Here is a 25,328-nt window from a genome sequence, read left to right as displayed (position 1 = left end):
TTCCTCGCGCGCGGCCATGACAAAACTGTCTGTCAGCAGAAGCGTCCTCAGCAAGCAATACACAGAATGGGCGTCCACGGTCTATGGGAACTACTGGCCCCCGTCGGCCGCCGCGTGTCCGTCGAAACCCTAGCCGGAAGAAGACTCGCCATCGGTACACCCACCCATTCTCCGAACCCTAACCCTATTTTCGATATGAGAAAATCACCTTGCTAATCTATTTCGTCTGTTTCACTGGGCAGATGCGAGCATATGGATGGTGCAGTTTATGAAGGCAATGCGGGACGAGAAGGGAGAGATGGTTCGCAACGCGCATGTACTCGGCTTCTTTCGTCGAATTTGCAAGCTACTGTACCTGCGGACCAAGCCCGTCTTTGTATTCGATGGCGGAACCCCAGCCCTCAAGCGCCGCACTGTGATCGCTCGAAGAAGACAGCGGGAGAACGCCCAGTCCAAGCTTCGCAAGACTGCCGAGAAATTGCTTCTCAATCATGTTAGTATTATCTGCAATTTGTCTTTTCATTGTTTTGAATTGCTTCATAGGAATTGTAGAATGTGATGTTGGAAATTTGGGTGTGAGTTAGGGTTTGTGTGCAAGATTGGTGGTGGGAGTTGTAGAGTGATCTTTCCTGTCTATTTGTTCGACTTATAATTTGAATTATGTGGATTTGAATTTATTTTGATTGTAATTTGGTGTGCAAGGTTATTTATGTTTACAGATCTCTTTTCTTGTTGAAGAATTATTGTGCTGTCGTTTGTTTATAGCTTGAACTGCTTATGAAGACTAGGTAGTTGAAAATAAATAGTATATATTTCTGTTGTTGATGGTTTGCTTTAGTTCCAGTTGATTTATCTATATTTGGTTGTTGTTGATAGCTTAAGGCTATGAAGCTGAAAGTCTTGGCTGAGGATATTAAGAACCAGAGGCAGAATCAAAAGAATGATGCCAAGGGTAAGCAAAGTCTACCAGATCAAACTGGTAGGATGGGAGATGATAATTTAGAAAAAAATGATATGGCCTTGCTGAGTAGCAACCAGGAAAAGCTGGATGAAATGTAAGCTGAGAACACAGTCGCGGTCTTAGTGGATTAATTTGTATGATTTATGATTTTGACTGTTTTTATTATTATTTTAGGTTGGCAGCATCTATTCAGGCCGAGGAAGAAGGGGGTTTAGCAAAGAATGCATCAAAATTTACTGCCGCTGTTCCTTGTGAGGAGGATAGCGAAGAAGATGATGAAGAGATGATACTAGTGAGTTCTACAAGACTGATGAAATTTACTGCGTGTGAATTGGAATTTTCAGAGCAACCTAGAGCGGCCCCCAGTGTAGTGCATATTACATAAAAATGGATGATCTGGATTTTTTTTGGTGTTTCATTTTTGGTCTATAGAATATTTGGGAGTTTACTCAAATCCCATAACTGGAAAATTAAGACTTCCTCTCTATGGGTCTGAGATTTAGGGCTCAGTCATGGGTGCTTAGCAGTAGCTTTTACTTATGTGGAAATGTAATGTGGTTGCTGCATGCCATTTATTTTGCAGCCAGAGATGAACGGTGAAGTTGATCCAGCTGTATTAGCTAATTTGCCTCCATCCATGCAACTTGGACTTCTTTTGCAAGTAAGTATACATAGTTGTTGTTTGTGATTTCAGAGAATGAAGCTGAGAGAACTGATGAACGGTTTTGTGACTAGTCAAATAAGCAGGATAATGAGGCTAAGGGTAAGAAGATTATGTCAGATCAAACTGAGATGGTGGGAATCAATTTAGAAAACTGCGAAGTGGTCTCAAGGAGTTGCAATCAAGAAAAGCTAGATGAAATGTAATTGTATATAACATGAAGGAGTTATTTAAGCATGTATTTTCATGATTTTATTGATTCTTTGAATTTAAATTTAGGATTGCTGCATCTATTGCGGCAGAGGAGGATGCTGGTGCAACTAATAACGCGTCAACATCAACTGCTTCTATTATTGTTGAGGAGGATGTTGATGAAGATGGCGATGATGATGAAGAGATGATACTGGTATGCCCTTGATATTTATATCAAAAGATGATACTGGTATGCTGTTAATAGATATCCAAGGACCAAATCCAATGTAACACTCAGGTTTAATGAAACAAGGATATTATCTAAGGATGTAATCTATTAAGTTAAAATCATTGGTACACGTTCATATGTTAACTACCTAGTAAGTTAAAATCATTGGAGCTGAGTATTGTAGCTCTATACTCTGTCAGGATGACTTAATCAACTTGGCAATCATGATTATTCCTCATGGCTCTGTTAGATCTAATGCCTTAAGTGTTATTAATTAATCATGGGATTTATTCACTCTGTTTAATTAAGTGTTATTATTTATAATGGGATTTCTTTACTCTGTTAAATTAATGTACGGTTGTATATATTATAAACTATCTTGCAGCCAGAAATGCATGGTAAAGTTGATCCAGCTGTATTAGCTGCATTGCCCCCATCAATGCAACTCGATCTTCTTGTTCAAGTAAGATTTTGTTTATGCTGGTTATGCCTTCTTGTTAGGTTATGGGTATTAGCTTTCAATCTTTGCAATACTCATTCTGATGTCAGTCGTTGATTATTTCCCCCTTAGATTAGAGAGAGGTTGATGGCAGAAAACCGACAAAAGTATCAAAAAGTCAAAAAGGTTGGTTCCTATTTAATTGTTAAGTCATGTAATACATATGTTTTAATTGGAGCTCCTATTGAGGATAAGTTGCTTCACTTAAATAAGGTTCTATTTTTTGAATTTTATGGATGTCTTTTCATGGGTTCTTCTTATGCGCATTTAGGATCCTGGAAAGTTCTCTGAGCTACAAATACAATCTTATCTTAAAACTGTTGCTTTCCGTCGCGAGATAGATCAAGTACAGAAAGCTGCTGCTGGGAGGGGGGTTAGTGGTGTCCATAGCTCACGGATAGCCTCTGAGGCTCACAGAGAGTTTATCTTTTCTTCATCATTTACTGGTGATAAACAGTGAGTAGTCACAGTTTTTCTCTTTAACTACAAGACGATATAGCCCAGTTGCAAATTTTGTTGCATTGGTTGGCTTCTAATGAACTCTTATGTTTTTATATTTTATTTTTGATCTTTTGACTATGTATTATTCTGAGTAATGACTTTGTGGGTTTTTATGCTTAATTGTGTCAGAGTACTTGCATCTGCAAGAGCTGATAAAAATGGAGATAAGCAACAAGCACCAAAAGAGCATCCTTCAAATTTCAGGAACAGTGTTCCGTCTACAAATAATGTGACTGGAGCAACCCCAGACGAATCCACAAGTGTTTTTGATGACAACATTGAGACATATTTGGATGAGAGGGGCCATCTTCGAGTCAGTAGAGTGAGAGCTATGGGGATCCGTATGACCCGTGATTTACAAAGGAACTTGGATTTGATGAAGGAGATTGAACAGGAGAAAACAAATACAAACAAGATAATCAACACTAGGAATTTGCTCAATGAAAGAGACATTGACATTTCAAAAAGTTCTTGTAGTAGTAGAAAATTCATAGAAACATCATGCGGTGATAATGTTGATTCCATTGACACTGGTGTGTTGAGAAGTCATCCTGGTCAAAAGAAGGTTTTGGAATCCTCAGTTGGTGATAATAGCTTGAATGACAGAAATAATCAGTGTACATTAAAACTTGAAACTCCTATAGAAATATCTATTGAAGACGGTGGGGAGAGCAAGTCTTTTGATGGTGATGATGATCTTTTTGCTTCTTTAGTGGCAGGAAATGCTGTAACTACTAATGCTAATGATATATTAAGAAAACAATCTTCTGGTTCTGATTCAGACTGTGACTGGGAGGAAGGAACTGTTGAAGTGAAAAGTAAGGTGCCTTGTGTGGAAGGCAACATGAGCGATGACAGTGAAGTGGAATGGGAGGAAGGAGTTTGTGGTATTACAGAAAATACCTCATCTTTTCCTCATGAGTGTGGGAAAACAGTTTCCAAAGGTTATTTTGAAGAAGAGGCTAATTTTCAGGAGGCAATAAGGAGAAGTCTTGAGGATATTGGGGATGAGAAGTGTGCTTATGCATCATCTGCAGAGGAAAAGTTGCAATCTTTTGGAGGAGAGGCTCATAAAGGTGCTGAATTTATTGATAGAGAAACTAAGATAGTTGAGGCAGTTTTGGTCGGGAAAATTGGTAAGCGACAAAATGAATCATCTTGCGATATTGTTGATGGAGTCAAAAAGATGAAAAGCGTTACAGACTTGGATTCTCCTCCAGCACAAACAATACAGAATGTAAGTGAAAGGGAAAATTTCTGTGGAGGAATGCAATGCGCTGAATCTGTTACTCCGTCAGGAACAAAGGAGGTCCATATGATTACTGAACAAGTCTTGGGTACTTTCAATGAGGATGACAGTTTATCTACCTTGCCCAATACCTTAGAAAAAAATAAAGCTCATTCTTTTGATGCCTTGTCTTGTGATGCTACCAATTGGGTTGATGATCAGAAGAATGAAATTGAAGCTGAGCCATCATGTCATATAGTTGAGATGGCTAACCCAGCTGCCTTAACGGGGTCGTTGACAGAAAAACTAACAAATGATTGTGATGTTGATAAAACATGGGTTAAGGAAAAGAGTCATGACAATTTTTTTCAGGAAAGTGAGCACAGTTGGGACAAATCTTCACTCAACAGTGATGCGAATGCACGTGTTGAAGCCACAGAGGCTAATTTGGAGGAGGAAATGCTAATTCTCGGCCAAGAATGTACGAATCTGGGAGATGAGCAGAGAAGGCTTGAACGTAATGTAGAATCAGTCAGCAGTGAGATGTTCACTGAATGTCAGGTGTGGTTAAATTTTGTCATTATCTGTATGGCTTTTCCATCAGCAGAACATTTGTTCTTAGAAATAAATGACTTGGCATCTTTATGTAACTTACTTTTGTAGGAGCTACTGCAAATGTTCGGTATACCCTACATTATTGCGCCGATGGAAGCAGAAGCCCAATGTGCATATATGGAACTTACAAACCTTGTTGATGGTGTTGTGACTGATGACTCCGATGTGTTCTTGTTTGGGGCGCAAAGTGTGTACAAAAATATATTTGACGATCGTAAATATGTTGAGACATATTTCATGAAGGTCTGGGATTCTATTGAATTACATGACATTCTTGTTTTCCCATTTCATAAATTCAGTTGGTCAGAAACCTGAATTCTGTTCTTTCTTTAATTTACGAATTAGAAGATGCAATGCATATTATGCTCATACAATTTTCTTTTGTCAGGACGTTGAGAAGGAGCTTGGCCTAAGCAGAGAGAAGTTAATTCGTATGGCACTTCTTCTTGGAAGTGATTATACTGAAGGAGTTAGGTAAACTGTTGCATTATTAAGTTTTTTGTCCTTAGGAAATGTTGGGAGTGGTGCTCCATCCTTGTGGATTTAGCTTTTTGGAACTATATATGGTTAATAACTAAAGATTCGTGTTGCGAATTGGACCTACTTCGGGAGTTATAGAATTTACACAATCTATTGTTGTTCACAACTATAGAGGTTTGGAATTCTTGGGGTTTCTCAATTTGGTGGTGATTTAGAATCTATTTGTTTTTCTTTTGTAGTGGGATCGGCATTGTCAATGCTATTGAAGTTGTAAATGCATTTCCTGAGGAGGATGGCCTCCATAAATTCCGGGATTGGATTGAATCACCAGATCCTACCATTCTAGGGAAGTTTGATGGTGAAACGGGATCAAGTGCAAAGAAAAGGGGGTCTAAGTTTGGGGATAAGGATATCAATTCACAGAGCAACAAGGAAGAAGTCTCTGCATTTGACCAAAATAATTGTCCCGGTCAAGAGCACAAGCAGTCAGCTGATCTTATTGAAGAAATAAAGCAAACTTTCATGGATAAGCATGTAATTACATTACCCTGTTTCCTGCGTTAGGCTTTTCCTCTGAATATTTAAGTTGTAAACGAATTATATTCCTCATCTTTGGATGCTCATATTTTATCTTATGCAGAGGAAAGTGAGCAAAAATTGGCATATTCCCTCCTCTTTTCCAAGTGAAGCAGTTAGTGTTGCTTATACTTGTCCACAGGTGGACAAATCAACTGAGCCCTTCACATGGGGAAAGCCAGATCATTTTGTTCTTCGCAAGTGAGTTCTCACCTAACATGAGGGTTGTTTATGGCTAATAATAGGGTGCTTCCTTTCTATTCACATAAAATGTCTGTTTTTCTGATAAACTCTGTTTGTATGTAGATTATGTTGGGAAAAGTTTGGTTGGGGTACCCAGAAGGCAGATGAATTGCTAATACCCGTTCTGAAGGAGTACGTCAAACGCGAGGTAGGTTACTTAAACCCCTCTCTCTTGTGCACACACACATGCATGTCCATTGTATTTTAGCAAGCTTTGTTTTGTGTCAATTATTTATTGTGAAAGTAGATCATGACATCATTTTGTTACTTGTTTGGTGAAGACTCAACTGCGGCTGGAAGCTTTTTACACGTTTAATGAAAGATTTGCAAGAATTCGTAGTAAGAGAATCAAGAAAGCTGTTAAAGGTATCGCTGGAAATCAATCTTCAGAATTGATAGATGATGCTGCTCAAGAAGTTTCTAGAAGTAGAAAGAAGGGAAGCATAAGTACTGATGAACCTGGGGGTGACAAATCAGAGAAACTGTCAGAGGGAACAGAGAAAGGTGTTTTTAGAGATCAGAGAAATTCTAAAGGAAAGTCAACTATTAAGCAGTTGAGGAAAAGGAGGACCACTGAAGTGCCTGTTCCATCTGACCGACCAAAGCCTGCTGAAATGGCACGAACAACTAATAGAAGATTGCATGCAAATGGAAAAGGCAGAGGAAGAGGTAGGAAGGTATTGGGAAGAGGAAAGGGAAAAGAAAATCCCAGTGCTGAAGCATCTGAAACCAGCTCTAGTAAGGGTGATGATGATGATGATGATGGGATGGACCTTCATATGGAGACAGTAGAAGGGTCCGGAGAAGTGCGCAGGGTAAGCTTCACATTTTCTTTATCTTTATTTTGGTTGAACTATATAAAGAACTTGATTATTGAAATACTTCGTAGGCCACTGATTCTTATTGATTTGTGACTTGGTTCAGAGCATCTTTATATATGAGCTAAACTGTGCCACTAATCCACCCTGGCAAAATTCTAGTCCTGGCCTGGCTAAAGGTTTTGTTTCCTAGATTGCTGTTTCTTTGTTCCTCCTGGCTAAAGGTTTTACTTACTAAATAAAGAACTAATATTATCATGAAACTACCATAATCCGTCGAACTTATTACTATCTAGTTCGAAGATTCTGAACATGGTCAGTCAAATGGTGTAATTTTGTGCATTCAATCCTCCTTTGGGTGTCATGATGAGTAGTGTGAGCATCCATATGAGTTGAGTGTCACCATGCCTTTGGTGAGTTCAACATGGTGCTGCATCATGCATTTAGATGACTACCTGAGATCTGTATCATATTGAAGAATCTAATGTATGTCGATTTCTTCTTTCTTTAATTTTTCCTGTGTTTTTTTTTTTTGGATTTCATGTTCTCAGTCGGGGCGTTTGCGGAAGCCTGTAAATTACAGAGTCAATGACTTAGAAAATGATGATGTTGATGATCCACTAGATCACTGTGATACAAAATGTTCCAATGAAGAGTCAGGGGAACAACTTCTTTCCTGGGACGAAGGTAAATGCGAGGAAGGTTCTTCTCGTTTCAGTGAGAAGAAACAGCAGAATGCAGGGAACTTGTCTCCTAATGCGGGCCTGTGTAACGATTATCTTGAAACGGGAGGTGGGTTCTGCCTTGTTGAAGATGAAACTGGTGAACTTGCAGGAGGTGGGTTCTGCCCTGTTGAAGATGAAACTGGTGAACTTGCAGGAGGTGGGTTCTGCCCTGATGAAGATGAAACTGGTGAACTTGGTCTCAGCCAACACCATGATCCTTCTTTCGAGGCTGAGGTTTCTGAAGACTACCTTAAGATGGGAGGGAGGCTTTGCAGAGATGGTCAGATTGGTAATGACCGAGATGAAATTGGTGTACAAGCTACAGCTGCTGCCTCTGAAGATTCCGACCTTCCCAATTTCTCCGGCTATGTCAATAAAGTTGATTTTGGTAATGCTTCAGTTCAATCCAGCGTTGGCACCAAAAGACCTTTACAAGGATTTGAAGGTTGTGAAAGGACAGGTGCATATGATGCTGAACAAAGTATAAATGATGAAATAGCTTCAAAGAATGACGATCATTCGAAGTTGAGCGTGTTACTGCAGGAAAATACTGTAGATAATTCTGGACAGCCATCCGTAGGGGTAGGAGCTCTAAGTGCAATGCCTTTCCTCAGGAAAAAAAGGCGGCAGACCTGAGGCTATGCATAATTAATTCTGTAAAAATATGTCTGCGTCATTCTGTGATTATCTGCATTTATGTAATCATCATTGTGGTCTGGCATTAAGGCGCATTTGATGTCAGGCCTATTTTTAGTGGAGCCCAATTTCATACTCATTTTATGAGCTTTACCTGGCTCGGTTACATACTGGCCGGTTTAGGCCTATTTATATTTGTGGTAATTCTGCAGACACCAACTGCTGAGAATACCAATTTAGCCTTCACGTAATTCGAAAAAGAAAATCCAAGGACCCAAAACCCACCCATGAATATCATGTGTGGGGTTGGGGTAAAACTGGTAATTTCAGGGGCCTCAAATATTTTAGTAGGCCCAAAGGTTTGCCAGCGTAAAATAATTGAGCCGTTTTGCTTGCCCGATTACCTTTTTGGGCCTTCTTTGAGGCCCACATCGGTTGTCTTGCGTCTTGGTTTGGGGTATATCTTTGGCCCAACATCTTGGTAGAGCAAAATCCTTATTGTTATTGGGGCTGTTTACTTTCGTCCACCGAAAAAATAAAAAAAAATAAAAGAATAGGGGCTGTTTACTGTTTTGTCAGATACAAATCGTGCGTTCAGGATTTTGCTAAAAGCAACTTGTTTTCTTTTTGGTCGAAATTGTTAAAAGCAACTAGTACTTGGTAAGATTTGTCTTGTCGTATACGTGGCACTTCATGATAGGGCCTTCCTGCAAATTTCACAAACTCTTGCGTACGTTAGCGGACGACCAAAATGTTCTTTTCTCCTGTAGGCGTTTGGTTTTCGAGAAAGTGTAGCTCGGGAAAATTTTTCCAACGTCTTCTCGAGGGAAAAATAGAAAATAAAAAAACCCTAATCTCCCAAATGAAGTGTGACAGTAGTCCTCATTCCTCCTCTTAACGACGTCTTTGCATCTCCCGGCGATCAGATGCAGTCGGAATCGGCAATCTGACCGGCGAGAGAACTCCACTCCTCCAGAGATCGCTACTTCCTCTCTCCATTGACCCAGGTCTCTCTCTTTCTCTCTCTCAATCTGTCTATATAAATGTATATTTTTACGTATGCTTACAAGTTACAGTCTATCACTGTGAGTGAGTGCATTTTGGGTTCTTGTTATAACAATTATTCTCGTTGCTTGAATTTGGAAGTGGGTTTGTTGGTTCTTCTTTTGGTACTATGAAATTCTTCCATGTAGTTGGATGATCTTTCATCGGTTCATTTGGTTTTTGTTCTAACTCTATGCTTAAGCAAATATGTAATGACTTTCTGCTTGTGAAAAGAGATTGAAGTCACCACCAATTCATATGAATTTATTTTCTTTAGGTGGAAGCATATTCATTTGTGACTAATATGAATTCCAACCTGAAATTCTGGGTAGTTGCTATCTCAAAATTATGGTAGCCTGCAATGACATTTGAGTCAGTTTAATCTGAGTAGTTAGAACCACAGAGAGCTTCCATTGAGGGATCCCTCAAATAAGCTTATTTGAGGGACACCCCTTGTAAGCCCCACTCCGGATTGTATTTCACTAATCCAAACCGTCTATTTTGTAGATACTCATTCAAAGATCATCTCTACAAAAAATCACTTGACCACTCAATTAAGTTATTGAAATTTTAGCATTTTCTTGAAGCACCGTGTTCATTGATTTTGTAAGAAACAATTGGATGTCGAAACGGTTTCCGATTTGTCTAATTTTTTGTAAGGATGATCTATGAATGAAGACCTAAAAAATAGATGGTTTGGATCATTGAGAAAAAAATTGTAGGGTACCCTAAAGGGCGTCCCTCAATTTTATTTGAGGGATCCCTCAATAGAAGGGGACTATTTCTCTCTCATTCACACCCACAAACACATCACATCTGTTTATAGAACGCATGCATTCAAAATCCCTACTCTATGAAATCATGTGATAGAACACATGTTGGTTTCGAATTGTCATATAGCATTGCCATATTAATCGTTATTATAACTTTTACTAATAAAATGCAGTCGAAGTGGGTATTCTGTTTTGATATATATGCAGGTAGGTCAAAAATTGGCATCTTGGTGGCCAATTCAGGAGATTATTGCTGGGTGAAAACGCAAGTAGTAATTGATCTTGAAAAACATTGTGCATTGTTTTTATTTCATTTCCTGCATTATGCATGTTGATACCCTTGGAGTTCCTCAAGATTGCATTATAACTACATCCCACGTTTATGTTCACCATATTCTTTCATATAGCACCAAACAACTGGCTTCTTATTTGATTGTTATTAATTTATTTTAGGAGTTGGAAATGGATCATTATGACCTCCATAGGCAGAGAAGGGATTTGAAGCACAAAGGAAGGAACGTTGTTTGGTCACTTGCAATGGATAAGTGTTTAATTGATGCCCTTGCTGTTCAAGCTAGAAACGGAAACAAAATTGACAAGTGCTTTAATGAAAATGCCTACACTGCTGCTTGTATTGCTGTGAACTCTCGTTTTAACTTAAATTTAAACAATCAAAAAGTCATTAATCGTCTTAAGACCATAAAGAAGAGGTATAAGGCAATGAAGGATATGCTTAGTCAAGATGGTTTCAGGTGGAATCCGAGTACAAAGATGATTGAGTGTGACAATGAAGAGCTTTGGAAGAGATACATCGCAGTGAGTCTTTTTCTTCTTTTATTTCTCGTGCTTTTATTTATAGTGTGCATATTAGTGATATTGTCAATTCAATAAATAGGCACACCCTGACGCAAGAGGGATTCAAGGGAAGCAGATAGAGATGTATGATGAACTAAAAATTGTATGTGGAAATTATCAAGCCCCTAGTCGCTGGGCTAAGATGAAGGATGGAGGCCATCCAAGTGACATGAAGAATTGTGAAGATGATTCTGCCTCATTTCTTTCTCCAAGCTCCGATGACCTAAGTGAGACAGATGGAACAGAGTCATATAGTGGACCAGATGAGTATACCAAGATGCCAGATGGTAGTCAAGACCCCCCTCTGATCCAGCCCCTTAGACAACTTCCAAAACGCCCTCGTGGCTCAGAAGCCCTTCAGGATGCAATGATGGCTGTGGCATCAAGCATTCGTCGCTTGGCTGATGCAATGGAGCAAAGCAAATACTCTATTGATGCCTCTGAACTACTACAGGCTGTGATGGAAATTGATGGTTTGGAAGAGGCTAAGCAGATGTATGCATTTGAGTATTTGAATGCTGACCCAGTCAAAGCTCGAGCTTTTATGGCATACAATGCTCAAATGAGAAAATTATACTTATTTAGACAGTTCTGGTGGTGGAAGTAAATGTCGACCCCAATTGTGGGGCCTTTTGGTATATAGTTCTTATTTTTACAAGAAGACTTGTATGCTGGGTGTTTACACATACTAAATCACCTGTGGTCTGTGTTTTGGGAGGTGTCTGTATAGATATTAGATATCCGCATGATCAATAGAATTGTGGCTAGCAGCCAGGATTTAGAGACATTTTCACCTTCTTGCTGCATCTTTTGCAAGCTTAAGATTGTAGTAGGATCCAGACGATTCCTTGATTTCACCATTTATGTGATCTTTTTTGTAAACTTGGAATAGCTGGTGTACCTTCCCCTCCTCTTCTTTCATCATTCAATTATGTCATGAATTAATTTTTTTCATTGCCTCTGCATTTTGTTTCCCCCTAAATTGCCTTTCAATTATTTATTGTCCTTTTTTTTTTTTTTAGTTGAAACCTAAAAAGTTTGCATTGGTTGGTGAAGTGAGTAAACCCAGTTTTGGTTCATCTTTTTCGTCAAAAACCGATCATATTTTTAGTGTTCATTAAAGGATCATTCATGCAAAAGTTAACACAAATCAAAACATTTAAACTAATAATAATTAAATGCATAAACGAATTCTATTTTGAGTAAAACTAATTCGAATCATGAATTATGGAGTTGAATGGAGGGTTTTCTTAAGTTAGGAAACGCACAGATATCATAAGGATTTAAACTCACGACCACTTAAGAGCGCACTAAAGGCTTGCAATCCAACAAACACCCCATTGGTGAAGTTGAATGGAGTTGACCCAACCGAATAATTAGCACCGTATTTAGTATCATCGCTTGCGCTTTTGCCAGTTATTGACTTCAATGATTTATAGCCAAGTGACTTTCCCGGGTTAATTTTGCATGAAACAAGGTTCTTACATTCTGTTTCTAAAAGCATTTCAAGATCTTCCTTTATTTGTGCATACATTTTAAAATGCAACCTACTGAGGAAACATGATCTGTAATAAATATGAATTTTAAAATTTTTTTTTTAAAAACACCAAATATTGATATAGAATGCTCTTTTGTTGTTCTCTTTCTTCCTTGATGATTTCAGTCTGGTCGCTTACATAGTGAACCATCTTCACAATTATTGAAATGGCAGATCATCTTTATTACTCTGAAACCTTGAAAAATGTGTAGGACAAAATTATGTTATTGATGCCATCCATTCTTGGATCCGTTTCAAACTCAGGGTCGATATAAAAGAACACCTGCAAAAGTAAGAGGTCTTTTAGTAGAATGGTTTTGCTCAGAAAACAATTACTGATTTACAGAACACTACTTACAGGCATGTCAATCTGCTCCCCAGGAAGAAGGCGCTGCTCCTCGAAGCAAAAACACTGTATTTTATTGAAGTAAACTGCAGCCTGAAAATAAAAATAAGCAGAAATCATTATGACAGATCACTTTCTAGAAAAATAGCTATGAAATACTTCACAGGAAAAAGGAAAACAACAATTATCGCTAGTCAAGCATTCTAAATTTGAATACATAAGCCTCCTACAAGCAAGCTTTCAACTTATTATATATTGGAAAATAAAGCTTGGAAATTTCTTTTCTTTTTGCCAATTAACTGCATGCCCAAGATATCTTTCAAAATTAGCTACAACACGATATACAACTCTCTGGACAAATTACGAAGTCTAAGGTTATATAACTCTCTCGGACTCCCTTAAACATTCTATTCAAGATGCTAACATTTTAGACCATTAAACCTCCAAAGATAATCAACATCTAAAGTAAAAATAAATCAACAACTCATTTACATGAGAGCTAGATAATAAAGGTTTATGAAACAAATAAAAATAACATATTAAAATACTGTTCATCGCAGAGTCAAGCAATCCATTTAGAACCCACATGACAAGACACTAAGAGAAAGAAAAATCGAGCAGTACCTTCATAGGGGTAACATTATACGTAGAGACACCAACTATTGGAATTGAACTTCGATTTTCAGCGGTATAAAAAGCAAGTGCACTTTCTCCAGGTTTGACCCTTATCTTCCAGAAATAAAGCAAGAATTAGTAAAGCATCAAAATTGTAGAGAGGTCCTTTACTATGAAAAATCAGCTATAACAATAATAAATAAACATAATGTATGAGAAAAACCTCTCTTTGTGTAGGAATAAACTTCCATTGCATTCCATCAGCCACATCAGCATTGAACTGCACCACAATCTCCCTGCAGGAGGTTATCATATGGAAAAATCAATGCTGGGAACTTCATTTAATCAAAGTCATAGAATGATACATCTTGGAGAATAACACCTTTTCAGAAAAGAATAATATAATTTTTTTTTAAATTACAAGATTAATAAGTTTTAATAAGATAAAAACAAAACAAAGGTTTACATAAAAACTTTTGAAGTTGAGTGGAACTAGTGTAATTAGGACAGGGGTAGTAACCTAGCAAACATTCGTTTATTAATATCTTAGGCTTGTGGTGGAGAGGATAAATCAACAGGAGAACAAAAAATAAGGATTTAATAACTGCGAAAACATAAGAAGAGGACAAGCTACTTTTGAAGCAGAAAGCAGACCTAGTAGTGACTGTGCCATCCTTAGTATGCCGAGCAATCTTCTGCTCAACACTCTGCAGAAAGCAAAACCGTAAGGTCTTGTTGTAATCAATCAAATTGGGGAAAAAACAAACAAATTATTAAAGGCCAAATGAGCTAAAAGAATCAGACCTCACGGCGTTGGACAGTGCCTCCATACCCAGTAGCTTGGCAGAATCTTCTGTAGAGAGGAACAGCTGCATAAGTGCTTGCCACCATTGCAAAAACCAAACCCGTAAGGTACAACAGCATCTTGCGTGATTTCTGTTGTGCGGTAGCCTGAGAAGAATAGGGTCGCTCGATTCTCAACAAAGATTGAGAAGCCAGTGATGGAAGCTGACCGCACTTTTCAAAAGAGCCGAGCTTGAAGCCCCAAACAGTCCTATCATGGCTAAAATGCCTCTGATATGCACTGCTACTACTACCTCCAATGAAATTATAACTGGGTATGCATCTGGATCATCATCCATTAACAATTAACATTCAAATTTCATGCCAAAGGCAGAAGGAAATCATCAAGTTCTCTGCTTTAACAACATTTTTGTAAGCAAGCAACATACCTGGATTCACAAGGGAAATGCTGTGAGTTCTTGAAGTAAGGCGAGAGCGGAAGGGCTCTTTTGCAAACCCTTGACCATGACATGTTTGAAGAGTGCCAGAAGTCACTTGATATTCACTACTGGCAGCATATCTGCAACCAAAGAGAAAGTAAGAAGACGACTCTGCAAAATTCAACCTTGCAATCTGACAATGCCTCCCGTCGTCTTTACCCGTTCCCAACAAGTTCTCGGAGCTCGGAAGGAGAAACAGATTGCGATTTGAGATTTGGTAGAGGTCGAAGAATTCGCAAATAGACCGAGCGCGTCGAAATAACGAGTCTAGGGTTTTGCGGTTGGGAAACGGAAGGCGTGGTTGCGTCTGAGATTTTCATTTTGGAGCGAATTGTTTGAGAATTGGGGGGCAGCTGCCACTAATGCGAGTTCGCGTGACGTGTCATATTCATATACGGAAGCGGAGTAACCTTGAATTTTATTTATTTATACTAGCCTCCCTGCACGCGCTTTCGCGCCTTCAAAAGGCTTTTTTTTAAAAAAATTTAAATTTATTTTAGAATTAAAAAAGATAATGGGTAGTTGTGTTCCCTAAAAATAGGATCCATTATCTGCTTTTTCTTTTTCTTTTTCTTTTTCTTTTTTTAAATATGAAAAATATGAATTTACTGTATTATCCTCATTTAATTAATAATTTGAATTCTTAATGTTTGCATTAACCAAGGGTATTTTCTGGTATTTTGAATGTTTCACCATTCTCTGCCTTTTGCTTTATATATATAGATAAGTTAAAAATGATATAGGGAGAAATAGATACAATTGTTATAAAATAACCTTAGGATATATGCGAATTTTGAGCTGCACGTAAAGTAGATGAGACACTGTATTTAACGAGGTTCGGCTACGCCTACGTCCTCAGAGAGCAGCAGCAGTAACTTTTCACTATATAATAATATGACTACAATAGTGTTTACAATATGTGTGGCTCACTGAATTTTCTCTCTGCTTACTTACCCTCTTCTTTCCTCTTCTCCTTTCCTTTTCCTTTTCTCTCTCTTCCTTTCCTTTTCCTCTTCTCTTTCTTCCGTTGCACACCTCTTTCTCTCTTTTTCCTTCTCTATTTATAGGCAGCTGTAAATGACACCCGTGATTCTACAATACACATCCGTGAGTGTGCAGCCTCCAAAGTCTTTGCTTAATTTCTTTGTGGGCCCCATAAATGTGGGCTCCACGTGTTTCTTCTTTACAACACTCCCCCACATGTCCCTAGATTGGTTGCCTCATTAAAACCTTGCTTGGAAAAACCTAGTGGGAAAAAACCTAAGCGAAGGAAAAAGAGTACAACGTGGATATGTCCTATGTTAGAGGAGTTTCGAATGCTCCCCCTGATTTTTGCATGCTCCAATTTGATTGCTTGCAGAGTTATCGTAATACGATGTCATGCACTAACTTTTGGAATGTACATTTCGGCAATGATTTAGTGAAGAGATCTGCCAGGTTATCACTTGAACGGATTTGTCTGACTTTGATTTCTTGACTTTTCTGGAGCTCATGTGTATAGAAAAACTTTGGTGATATATGCTTGGTCCTGTCACCCTTGATATATCCTCCTGTGATCTGAGCAATACAAGCTGCATTGTCCTCATTCAGAATTGTTGGAGTGTCTGTTGTTGAGGGTAGGGCACATGTGTTTCGGATGTGATGGATTACCGACCTTAACCAAACGCATTCACGACTGGCTTCATGGAGGGCAAGTATTTCTGAGTGATTAGAAGATGTGGCCACTAATGTTTGTTTTGTTGAGCGCCATGAGATCGCAGTTCCTCCACATGTAAATACATACCCAGTCTGTGATCGTCCTTGATGTGGATCAGAGAGATATCCTGCATCAGCATAACCAATAATACTCTGGGCATTGGTCGATTCACTGGAATAGAATAACCCCATGTCTGTTGTCCCACGAAGGTATCGTAGAACATGTTTGATGCCGTTCCAGTGTCGCCATGTTGGAGCAGAACTGTACCTTGCTAACAGATTGACTGAGAATGATATGTCTGGTCTGGTACATTGTGCTAGGTACAATAAAGCACCTATTGCACTAAGATATGGTATTTCTGGACCAAGGACCATTTCATCATTCTCTTTTGGACGATATGGGTCTTTCTTAGTGTCAAGCGATCGAACGACCATTGGAGTGCTAAGTGGATGGGCTTTATCCATGCCAAACCGTTCCAATACTTTCTCAGTATAAGTTGATTGATGCACCAAAATTCCATTAGCACTGTGCTCAATCTGCAAGCCAAGACAATATTTTGTTTTTCCAAGGTCCTTCATTTCAAACTCACGTTTGAGATAATCAACTGTCTTTTGAAGCTCTTCAGAAGTTCCAATTAGATTCATGTCGTCGACATATACTGCCACTATCGCAAATCCAGACTTTGATTTCTTAATAAACACACATGGGCAAATAGGATCATTTGTGTATCCTTCCTTCAGTAAATACTTACTGAGACGATTGTACCACATTCTTCTAGATTGTTTTAGCCCATATAATGATCTTCTCAATTTAACTGAGAACATGCCCCGTGGTTTATTTCTGGCTGCTTCAGGCAACCTGAATCCTTCTGGATCTTTCATGTATATATCTGTATCCAATTCTCCATACAAATATGCGGTAATGACATCCATGAGTCTCATTTCAAGTTTTTCTGAAACCGCCAAACTTATTAGGTAACGGAATGTAATTGTGTCCATTACTAGAGAGTACGTTTCCATATAATCAATTCCAGGCCTTTGTGAAAAACCTTGCGCAACGAGTCGCGCTTTATACATTGAGATCTCATTTTTCTCATTGCGCTTTCTTGTAAATACCCACTTGTAACCTACAGGGTTCACATTGGGTGGAGTTGGAATAATATGTCCAAAAACACTCTTTTTTTCCAAAGAATTTAATTCTGCCTGGATTGCATCTTTCCACTTAGGCCAATCTTGCCTCTGTGTACATTCATTAATAGAGCACGGTTCAATATCATCATCTTTTATGATTTCAGCAGCCACTGAGAATGCAAATATATCATCGATGATCATCTCATTTCTACTCCACAATTCATCAATGGACGTATAATTTATGGAGATTTCTTGACTTTCAGGTACGGTTGCCACTCCAGGGGCACTTGTCTCACCAATGACGTTTTCCTTGTCAAGAAGTACCTGTCCCTCTTTGGGGGCATTTGAATTATGAATTGTGGGCTCTCTATTTATTTCATTTGGATTCATTTTGTCCATCAACTTCCTCTTTCGAGGAACTGAATCCTTTGAGCCTAGTGGTCTGCCACGTTTTAGGCGTGCAGTAGATGAACCATTTGCTGGCACATTGCTTTGTCCATTATGGACATCAATCCGTGCGGGTGCATTTGCAGCTGGGATATGAGATTTTGCCACCTTTGCTGCATCATTAAATGCATCTGGCATCTGATTTGCAATACTTTGGAGGTGAACGATCCTTCTCACTTCGTTTTCGCATTTAGCAGTATGAGGATCGAGATGAGACAATGTGGATACATTCCATGATAATTCATGTCGTTTTTCAGGAATGAGTTTGCCTTGTTCTTTAGACACAGATTTTTCTCCCCTAATGGTGGGAAGATTGTCTCATCAAAATCACAATCCGCAAATCGTGCGGTAAAAATATCACCCGTCAGGGGTTCTAAGTATTTGATGATAGATGGTGAATCAAAACCAACATAAATTCCCAATCTGCGTTGAGGGCCCATCTTAGTGCGTTGCGGTGGTGCAATGGGCACATATACTGCACACCCAAAAATTCTTAAATGTGAAATGTTTGGTTGATTTCCCAATACGAGTTGTATTGGAGAACATTGATTGTTGGCAACGGGCCTCAATCGCACAAGTGATGCTGCATGTAAAATGGCATATCCCCAAGCAGAAACTGGCAACTTTGTTTTCATTAGCAAAGTGCGTGCTATCAATTGAAGGCGTTTAATTAAAGCTTCTGCCAAGCCATTTTGAGTATGCACATGGGGAACAGGATGTTCAATATCTATGCCCAGTGTCATGCAGTAGTCATCAAAAGTCTGAGATGTAAATTCACCAGCATTATCGAGTCTGATTGACTTAATGGGATAATCTGGGAATTGGGCTCGTAATTTAATTATCTGAGCCAAAAGCCTAGCAAATGCCATATTCCAAGTAGATAAAAGACAAACATGTGACCATCGGGTAGATGCGTCCACCAAGACCATAAAGTACCGAAATGGTCCACATGGGGGATGAATAGGTCCACAAATGTCCCCTTGAATTCTCTGCAAAAATGATGGAGACTCAACATCAACCTTTGGTTGTGATGGTCTGATCACCAACTTCCCTGGTGAACAAGCTCGGCAAAAGATGTCACTTGATAACATAATGTGTTTAGTCAATAAGGGATGTCCTTTAGAGTTGGTGATGATCCTGCGCATCATGGTGGATCCAGGATGACCCAACCTGTCATGCCAAAGCTTAAAAGCATTTGAGCCAGTGGACTCTTGGTCCATGATACTATGTGCCTCAATTGTCCGTATGGTTGTGTAATACAACCCTGATGAGAGCTCACAAAGCTTCTCCAATATACGCTTTTGGGTATCACTGGAGGTAATACAAAGATATTCCATGTTTTCCTCTTTCTTTGTTTCAACATGGTAGCCATTCAAACGTATATCTTTGAAACTCAACAGATTCCTTCTAGAGTTAGATGAATACAAAGCATCTGGAATGGACAGTATTGTTCCATTTGGTAACATAATTTGGGCTATTCCTGAGCCTTCAATCAGATTTGCAGGACCTGATATGGTTGTTACCTTTGCTTTTGTAAGCATTAATTTTGAGAAATACTTCCGATCTTGAAGGATCGTATGAGTAGTTGCGATGTCTGCGAGACAAATATCTCTGCCATAGCCTTTGTTTTGAGGGCATCCATAATTTACATCCATGCCACCAAATAAGTAAAATAAGCTGAAATCAATAAAGAAGACAACATTACCACTTTTATTGGATTGAAATTTAAACAACACTTCAGCTAATACAAATAGTACAGCTAATACAAATAGTACATTAAGGAATTTAATCTAATTCGGACTCATAACCTTCATTCCCTCTTTTAGTAACAAAATCAGAAACATCTAGATGCGTCTTGTTTAGCTGACGTGATATTTCTGATGAGCCATCTGTGGCTGGCGGAGCATGATCAATGTAATTTATCTCCACTTTCCTGTTCTTAAGTGAAGCTTGATAGAGATCCCCCAAATGCCTGGGCGTACGACATGCGCGCACCCAATGTCCCTTTGCACCACATCTGTGACAAGGGCTTTCAACATTTCTAGGCACATGGCTCATCTGTGACTTTCCCTTATTACGGGATGCATTTTTGCCATTCGTGGATGGACCACTCCTTGGACCTAAACCCTCTGAACGAGCACCACGATTTTTTCTACTTCCTTGCCAGTGGCCACGCTTGCCCCATCGCCCACGTTTGTGGATACTACCACGAGATGAAGTGGCATTCACTTCCTGAGATGCAGCATTTATTTCAGGAAGTGGTGCTGAGCCCGTTGGGTGAGATTGGTGATTCTTTAATAAGAGCTCATTATTCTGCTCAGCTAACAAGAGGCAAGATACAAGTTCCGAGTACTTCTTGAAACCGCTATGTCTGTATTGCTGTTGAAGGGGGACATTTGAAGCATGAAAAGTGCTCAGAGTTTTTTCGAGCATATCCTCCTCAGATATATTTTCCCCACATAGCCTCATTAATGAGGTAATTCTGTGCATAGCCGAGTTATACTCGGACACTGACTTGTAATCTTGAAATCTCAAGTGGGTCCATTCGTATCTAGCTCTTGGGAGAGTCACCGTCTTCTGGTGATCGTATCTTTCACCTAGAGCTTTCCACAGAACCAACGGTTCATCAACCACCACATATTCGCTTTTCAGCGCTTCATGGATGTGGCGGCGAAGAAAGATCATGGCCTTCGCATTCTCTTCAGGCGAAGCATCATTCTCATCTACAATTGTTTGTCCGAGGCCATTGGCTCCGAGATGAATTTTGGCATCCAGGACCCATGATAAAAAGTTGTCCCCGGAAAGGTCCAAGGCAGCAAACTCCAGTTTTGCCAAATTTGCCATCCAAAACTTTAGGCTCGAGATCTGGAACATTAAGCCACTTATTAATAGGAATTTCATTATTCATGTATATTAATTGATGATAAAAATAAATTGTCATGAATTTGCTGTCCAAAACTTTAGGCTCGAGATCTGGAATTTCTTTATTCATGTATATTAATAAAAATAAAGTGTCATGAATTTGCTGTCCAAAACTTTAGGCTCGAGATCTGGAACATTAAGCCACTTATTAATAGGAATTTCATTATTCAGGTATATTAATTGATGATAAAAATAAATTGTCATGAATTAAATTACTTGCTGTATGGACGTTAATCCCGCACCATACCTTAAATGTGCGGTAAAGTAAGTGTGCTTGTATGGGCACTAATTCTGCTCCATACATTTAAATAGAAGCAAAGGCGTGGACGATAAACCTGCACCACCCTTTAAATATTGCCGTATGGGTAATAAACCTACACCATACCATAAATAAAATTAAATGTGGGGATAAAAACCTCCACATAATATATATGAAGTGCATAATATATCATATATTGTGGGCAATATAACTGCGCCACTATTCAAGATATAATAGATGGGTTTTAAGATCACACCATCATTTTATTACAATAATTTGTATTACAACGCGATGGGTAAAAAATTACACCACCATAAAATAACAGGACTGATTAAATAACATAGAAATTACAAATTACGTTACAAAGAAGTAAATTAAACAAGCATGGATTAAGCAACATAGAAATTGTGAGAACACAAAAAAGAAAGTTTGCATGTCGTTGTAGTAGTAAAGTGAGAGTAGACATATAACAGAGAGGAGACAGAGAAATAACCACATAGTGTTGAGTTGAAAATTTTCAGAAATAAAAGGAGAGACTATCGTGCTGATAACGTGTTATAAAATAACCTGAGATATGTGGTGGATTTTGAGCTAAATGTAAAGTAGACGAGACACCGTATTTAACGAGGTTCGGCTACGCCTACGTCCTCGGAGAGCAGCAGCAGTAACTTTTCACTATATAATAATATGACTACAATAGTGTTTACAATATGTGTGGCTCACTGAATTTTCTCTCTGCTTACTTACCCTCTTCTTTCCTCTTCTCCTTTCCTTTTCCTTTTCTCTCTCTTCCTTTCCTTTTCCTTTTCTCTCTCTTCCTTTCCTTTTCCTCTTCTCTTTCTTCCGTTGCACACCTCTTTCTCTCTTCTTCCTTCTCTATTTATAGGCAGCTGTAAATGACCCCCGTGATTCTACAATACACATCCGTGAGTGTGCAGCCTCCAAAGTCTTTGCTTAATTTCTTTGTGGGCCCCATAAATGTGGGCTCCACGTGTTTCTTCTTTACAACAACAATCATGTTATTCAAATCACATTTTTATACCGCATTATATTTTTCCGTAACTCATTCAAATAAGTGAAACTCTATCATAAAAATGAAATTTTGGAGGTATGACTATGTGTTTGATAGTCTGCATCAAAACTAGAAGAGTTTTTATTTAATTATTTTTTAATAGCTATAGTGCTATCATGATGGCATCACTCTGATTTGATTAAACTGAAGAGATTAGTGGATTTTATTATGTAGTAGATGTAAGTTCTTTAAAGCCATAACATGTTCAACACTAACCTGAGTCTGACATGGTGCTGGCGCAGATTGGATGATGCTGGAACAGATTTGCAGCGCAAGGTATAGAAGTTCTTCTCCTGAGAATCCGATCCTTATAGCTATAACTCTGATGGGTGAATTTCTGTTTAGCTGTGTTGTGTGTATCGGATCTAGGAGGGAGCCTTCTATATATATGCATCTCTCTAAGTGTCCTGCCCATCAGGAAACACTTAGAGATATCCTTCATGCGATAGAACTAATCTATTCCAATCCTTGTAGAACTAGGAACCTTTAAGCCTTCATTATCCTTATTAAACACTGAGGTAAAGGCTACCTAATCGAGATAGGTTTGAGTTCCTGATAAACAATAAGTCTTTCAATCCTTTATAGATTAGAAGATCACTTCAGTAGGTTTAAGGCAATAAACCTTCTTACATTCTCCCACTTGATCTAATAATCAATTCAGACTTATTGCTCATCACTTGATGGCCATGTGGAACTCAAAATTCTCTTGTTCCTTTATCAAGCCACTGTCATTTTGAAAATTCATAGAGGACTATCGAAGTACACTGGATATATAACATCCAAGACTTTTATAATCACATATATGAACCTGCAAAACACATAAGGCATCCAACTAGATTGAAAATGAGAACCCTTTTGTTTTTCTGTAAGTGTAATAAAAACAAAACAGTTCTTTGCTCACCCTTTAAGACTACCAAGGTCTCCTTTAATGACTCATTCATAGATTCAAACTGCAAAACATAATGCTAGCATGATCACAGTTTGGCCTTTATTCTATTTGTCATCCAGAAGCAGTAAATGCAAAACATTATATAAAAACAATTCAAATAAGTCTACTTTAAACAGAATCTGACTAGATAGAACTAGTTAACAAAATCAAAATAAAACATGACTGCAAGAACTCTAGCTCCCACTGACTCCCACTGACTTTAGGTATCAAAACTGAATTGCAATCCCATGCTTGCCACATGCCTGTGAAAAACATGATTAGGCAGCCCTTTATTCAAGGGGTCTGCAATCATAAAATCTGTGCCAATGTGACTTAGAGCAGTCTCTCCATCTCTGATCTTTTCCTTCGCAGATAAGAACTTTAAATGCAAATGCCTCATTCCACTTGATCTCTTATTTCCTTGTGCAAAATACACTGCTGCAGTATTGTCATTCCATAACTGAATCGGTCTCTGTATTGAATCCACAATTTTCAGCATGGACATGAAATTTTTAAGCCACACTGCCATTGAAGTGGCTTCATAAACTGCCAAGAACTCTGCTTGCATGGTGGAGGTTGAAACATACTGCTGTTTCATGCTCTTCCATGCCACTGCAGCACCTGCAAATAGAAAAACAACTCCTGATGTGCATTTCTTAGTATCCTGGCATCCTGCAAAGTCTGCATCTGCATATCCTTCCAGCTACAAATTTTCAACCTTTCTATAGACCAATTTGTACTCTTTAGTTCTCTGCAAATACCTTAATACTTTCTTGCCTGCAATCCAATGTGCTTGGCCTGGATTAGACTGAAATCTGCCAAGAACACTTATGCAGAATGCCAAGTCTGGTCTAGTGCAGACTTGTGCATACATCAAGCTTCCTACTAGTGGTGCATACATCAAGCTTCCTACTAGTGATGCATAGGGCTTGTCCTTCATCTCCAGTCTCTCTTGCTCATTTTTAGGAGATTGTTCACTGCTCAATTTATCCCCTTTTGAGAAGGGAACATCACATCCTGTACAGTTTCCCATGTTGAACCTTCTAAGCACTTTCTCAATATATGCCTTCTGACATAAGCCGATCATTTTCCTTTCTCTGTCCCTGCTGATTTCTATTCCAAGAACATAGTTTGCCTCTCCCAAATCACTCATATCAAAATGATCTGACAGCATCCTTTTAGTGTCATGCAACATGGACAGATTGCTACTTGCTAGCAGAATGTCATCCACATATAGCAGCATGAAGATGAAATTCCTTCCATTGAATTTCATATAGATGCATTCATCCAATGGATTATCAATGAAGCCTTGGGACTTAACAACTTCATCAAACTTGAGATACCATTGTCTTGATGCCTGTTTTAGACCATATATTGATTTCTGCAGCTTGCACACTAAATTCTCTTCCCCTTTTGAGGCAAAACCATCCGGCTGTTTCATATATATTTCTTCAATCAGTTCTCCATTTAGGAAAGCTGTCTTAACGTCCATCTGATGAAGATGCAGATCAAAATGAGCAACCAAAGCCATTATGACTCTGAATGAATCTTTAGTTGATACAGGAGAAAAAGTTTCATTGTAATCAACTCCCTCTTCTTGTGTGTAACCTTTTGCCACTAATCTGGCCTTATACCTGTCTATCTGTCCTTGTGCATTCCTTTTGGTTTTATAAACCCACTTACATCCTATAGGTTTGCATCCTAGTGGCAAAATGACTAGTTTCCATACCCAATTTTTGCTCATTGATTCTAGTTCAGATTCCATGGCTGCAGACCACTGTGAACTTTTGTCACTTTCCATGGCCTGTTTGAAAGTTGCAGGGTCTTCCTCAGTATTGATGTCATGCTCTGATTCTTGCAGGTAAACAAAGTAGTCATTTGACAAGGCTGGCCTTTTAGGTCTCTGTGATCTCCTGAGCTGTAAATCTGGAGTCTGTACTGGCTGATCTGTCTGCATTTCTTCTACTGCAGTTTGCTGATGTTCAGTCACTTGTCCTTCCTCATTATTCCTTTCTGCATCCATTGGTGAGGCTCGGTTTTCTTCCAAGGCATCAAAA

The 25,328-nt window shown here is 38.8% G+C and overlaps 3 protein-coding genes across 6 annotated transcripts; 2 read left to right on the top strand and 1 right to left on the bottom strand.

Moving 5' to 3' along the window:
* Window positions 1–8,511, top strand: LOC117621223 (DNA repair protein UVH3). 3 transcript variants are annotated; one of them, XM_034351572.1, is made up of 19 exons: window positions 1–154; window positions 243–493; window positions 877–1,055; window positions 1,136–1,253; window positions 1,545–1,622; window positions 1,697–1,824; window positions 1,902–2,028; window positions 2,429–2,506; window positions 2,615–2,668; window positions 2,814–2,998; window positions 3,173–4,832; window positions 4,935–5,129; window positions 5,275–5,360; window positions 5,606–5,900; window positions 6,007–6,143; window positions 6,249–6,333; window positions 6,467–7,000; window positions 7,555–7,840; window positions 7,886–8,511. In XM_034351572.1, the coding sequence occupies exons 1-19, from the start codon at window positions 67–69 to the stop codon at window positions 8,362–8,364; spliced, it is 5,043 nt and encodes a 1,680-aa protein (XP_034207463.1). In that variant the 5' UTR covers window positions 1–66; the 3' UTR covers window positions 8,365–8,511. The 3 variants fall into 3 exon arrangements, with proteins under 3 accessions (XP_034207463.1, XP_034207461.1, XP_034207460.1); XM_034351570.1 differs by having other exon boundaries at window positions 2–154; window positions 7,555–7,795; window positions 7,841–8,511; XM_034351569.1 differs by having other exon boundaries at window positions 2–154; window positions 7,555–8,511.
* Window positions 8,512–9,149: 638 nt separating this feature from the next.
* Window positions 9,150–11,927, top strand: LOC117623495. Its single transcript, XM_034354498.1, has 3 exons — window positions 9,150–9,371; window positions 10,635–10,997; window positions 11,077–11,927. The coding sequence occupies exons 2-3, from the start codon at window positions 10,644–10,646 to the stop codon at window positions 11,641–11,643; spliced, it is 921 nt and encodes a 306-aa protein (XP_034210389.1). The 5' UTR covers window positions 9,150–9,371; window positions 10,635–10,643; the 3' UTR covers window positions 11,644–11,927.
* A 660-nt stretch (window positions 11,928–12,587) lies between these two features.
* On the bottom strand, window positions 12,588–15,158 carry LOC117622370 (cytochrome c oxidase assembly protein COX11, mitochondrial-like). Of its 2 annotated transcripts, XM_034353022.1 has the most exons (8): window positions 14,977–15,158; window positions 14,767–14,897; window positions 14,339–14,660; window positions 14,189–14,241; window positions 13,758–13,830; window positions 13,544–13,648; window positions 12,932–13,012; window positions 12,588–12,856 (listed from the first exon to the last, which is right to left on the bottom strand). In XM_034353022.1, the coding sequence occupies exons 2-8, from the start codon at window positions 14,847–14,849 to the stop codon at window positions 12,758–12,760; spliced, it is 816 nt and encodes a 271-aa protein (XP_034208913.1). In that variant the 5' UTR covers window positions 14,850–14,897; window positions 14,977–15,158; the 3' UTR covers window positions 12,588–12,757. The 2 variants fall into 2 exon arrangements, with proteins under 2 accessions (XP_034208913.1, XP_034208912.1); XM_034353021.1 differs by having other exon boundaries at window positions 14,767–15,158.
* Window positions 15,159–25,328: the final 10,170 nt, after the last annotated feature.

This window comes from Prunus dulcis, chromosome 3, assembly GCF_902201215.1.
Source record: "Prunus dulcis chromosome 3, ALMONDv2, whole genome shotgun sequence".
Classification (NCBI taxonomy): Eukaryota; Viridiplantae; Streptophyta; class Magnoliopsida; order Rosales; family Rosaceae; genus Prunus; species Prunus dulcis.
The sequence above is the reverse complement of the archived record's forward strand: the minus strand, read 5'-3'. Positions and strand labels throughout refer to the sequence as shown.

What these genes read in the sequence shown, in the direction of transcription:
- LOC117623495 (XM_034354498.1), top strand. Translation starts at nt 10,644, where the DNA reads ATGGATCATTATGACCTCCATAGGCAGAGAAGGGATTTGAAGCACAAA. An exon ending in TTTGGAAGAGATACATCGCA is followed by an intron (nt 10,998 to 11,076) that starts GTGAGTCTTTTT and finishes TTCAATAAATAG; the next exon opens with GCACACCCTGACGCAAGAGG.
- LOC117621223 (XM_034351569.1), top strand. Translation starts at nt 67, where the DNA reads ATGGGCGTCCACGGTCTATGGGAACTACTGGCCCCCGTCGGCCGCCGC. An exon ending in AACTTGGACTTCTTTTGCAA is followed by an intron (nt 1,623 to 1,696) that starts GTAAGTATACAT and finishes TTTTGTGACTAG; the next exon opens with TCAAATAAGCAGGATAATGA. An exon ending in AACTCGATCTTCTTGTTCAA is followed by an intron (nt 2,507 to 2,614) that starts GTAAGATTTTGT and finishes TTTCCCCCTTAG; the next exon opens with ATTAGAGAGAGGTTGATGGC.
- LOC117622370 (XM_034353021.1), bottom strand. Translation starts at nt 14,849, where the DNA reads ATGTCATGGTCAAGGGTTTGCAAAAGAGCCCTTCCGCTCTCGCCTTAC. An exon ending in GCACTGTCCAACGCCGTGAG is followed by an intron (nt 14,242 to 14,338) that starts GTCTGATTCTTT and finishes TGCTTTCTGCAG; the next exon opens with AGTGTTGAGCAGAAGATTGC. An exon ending in ATAATGTTACCCCTATGAAG is followed by an intron (nt 13,013 to 13,543) that starts GTACTGCTCGAT and finishes TTTTATTTTCAG; the next exon opens with GCTGCAGTTTACTTCAATAA.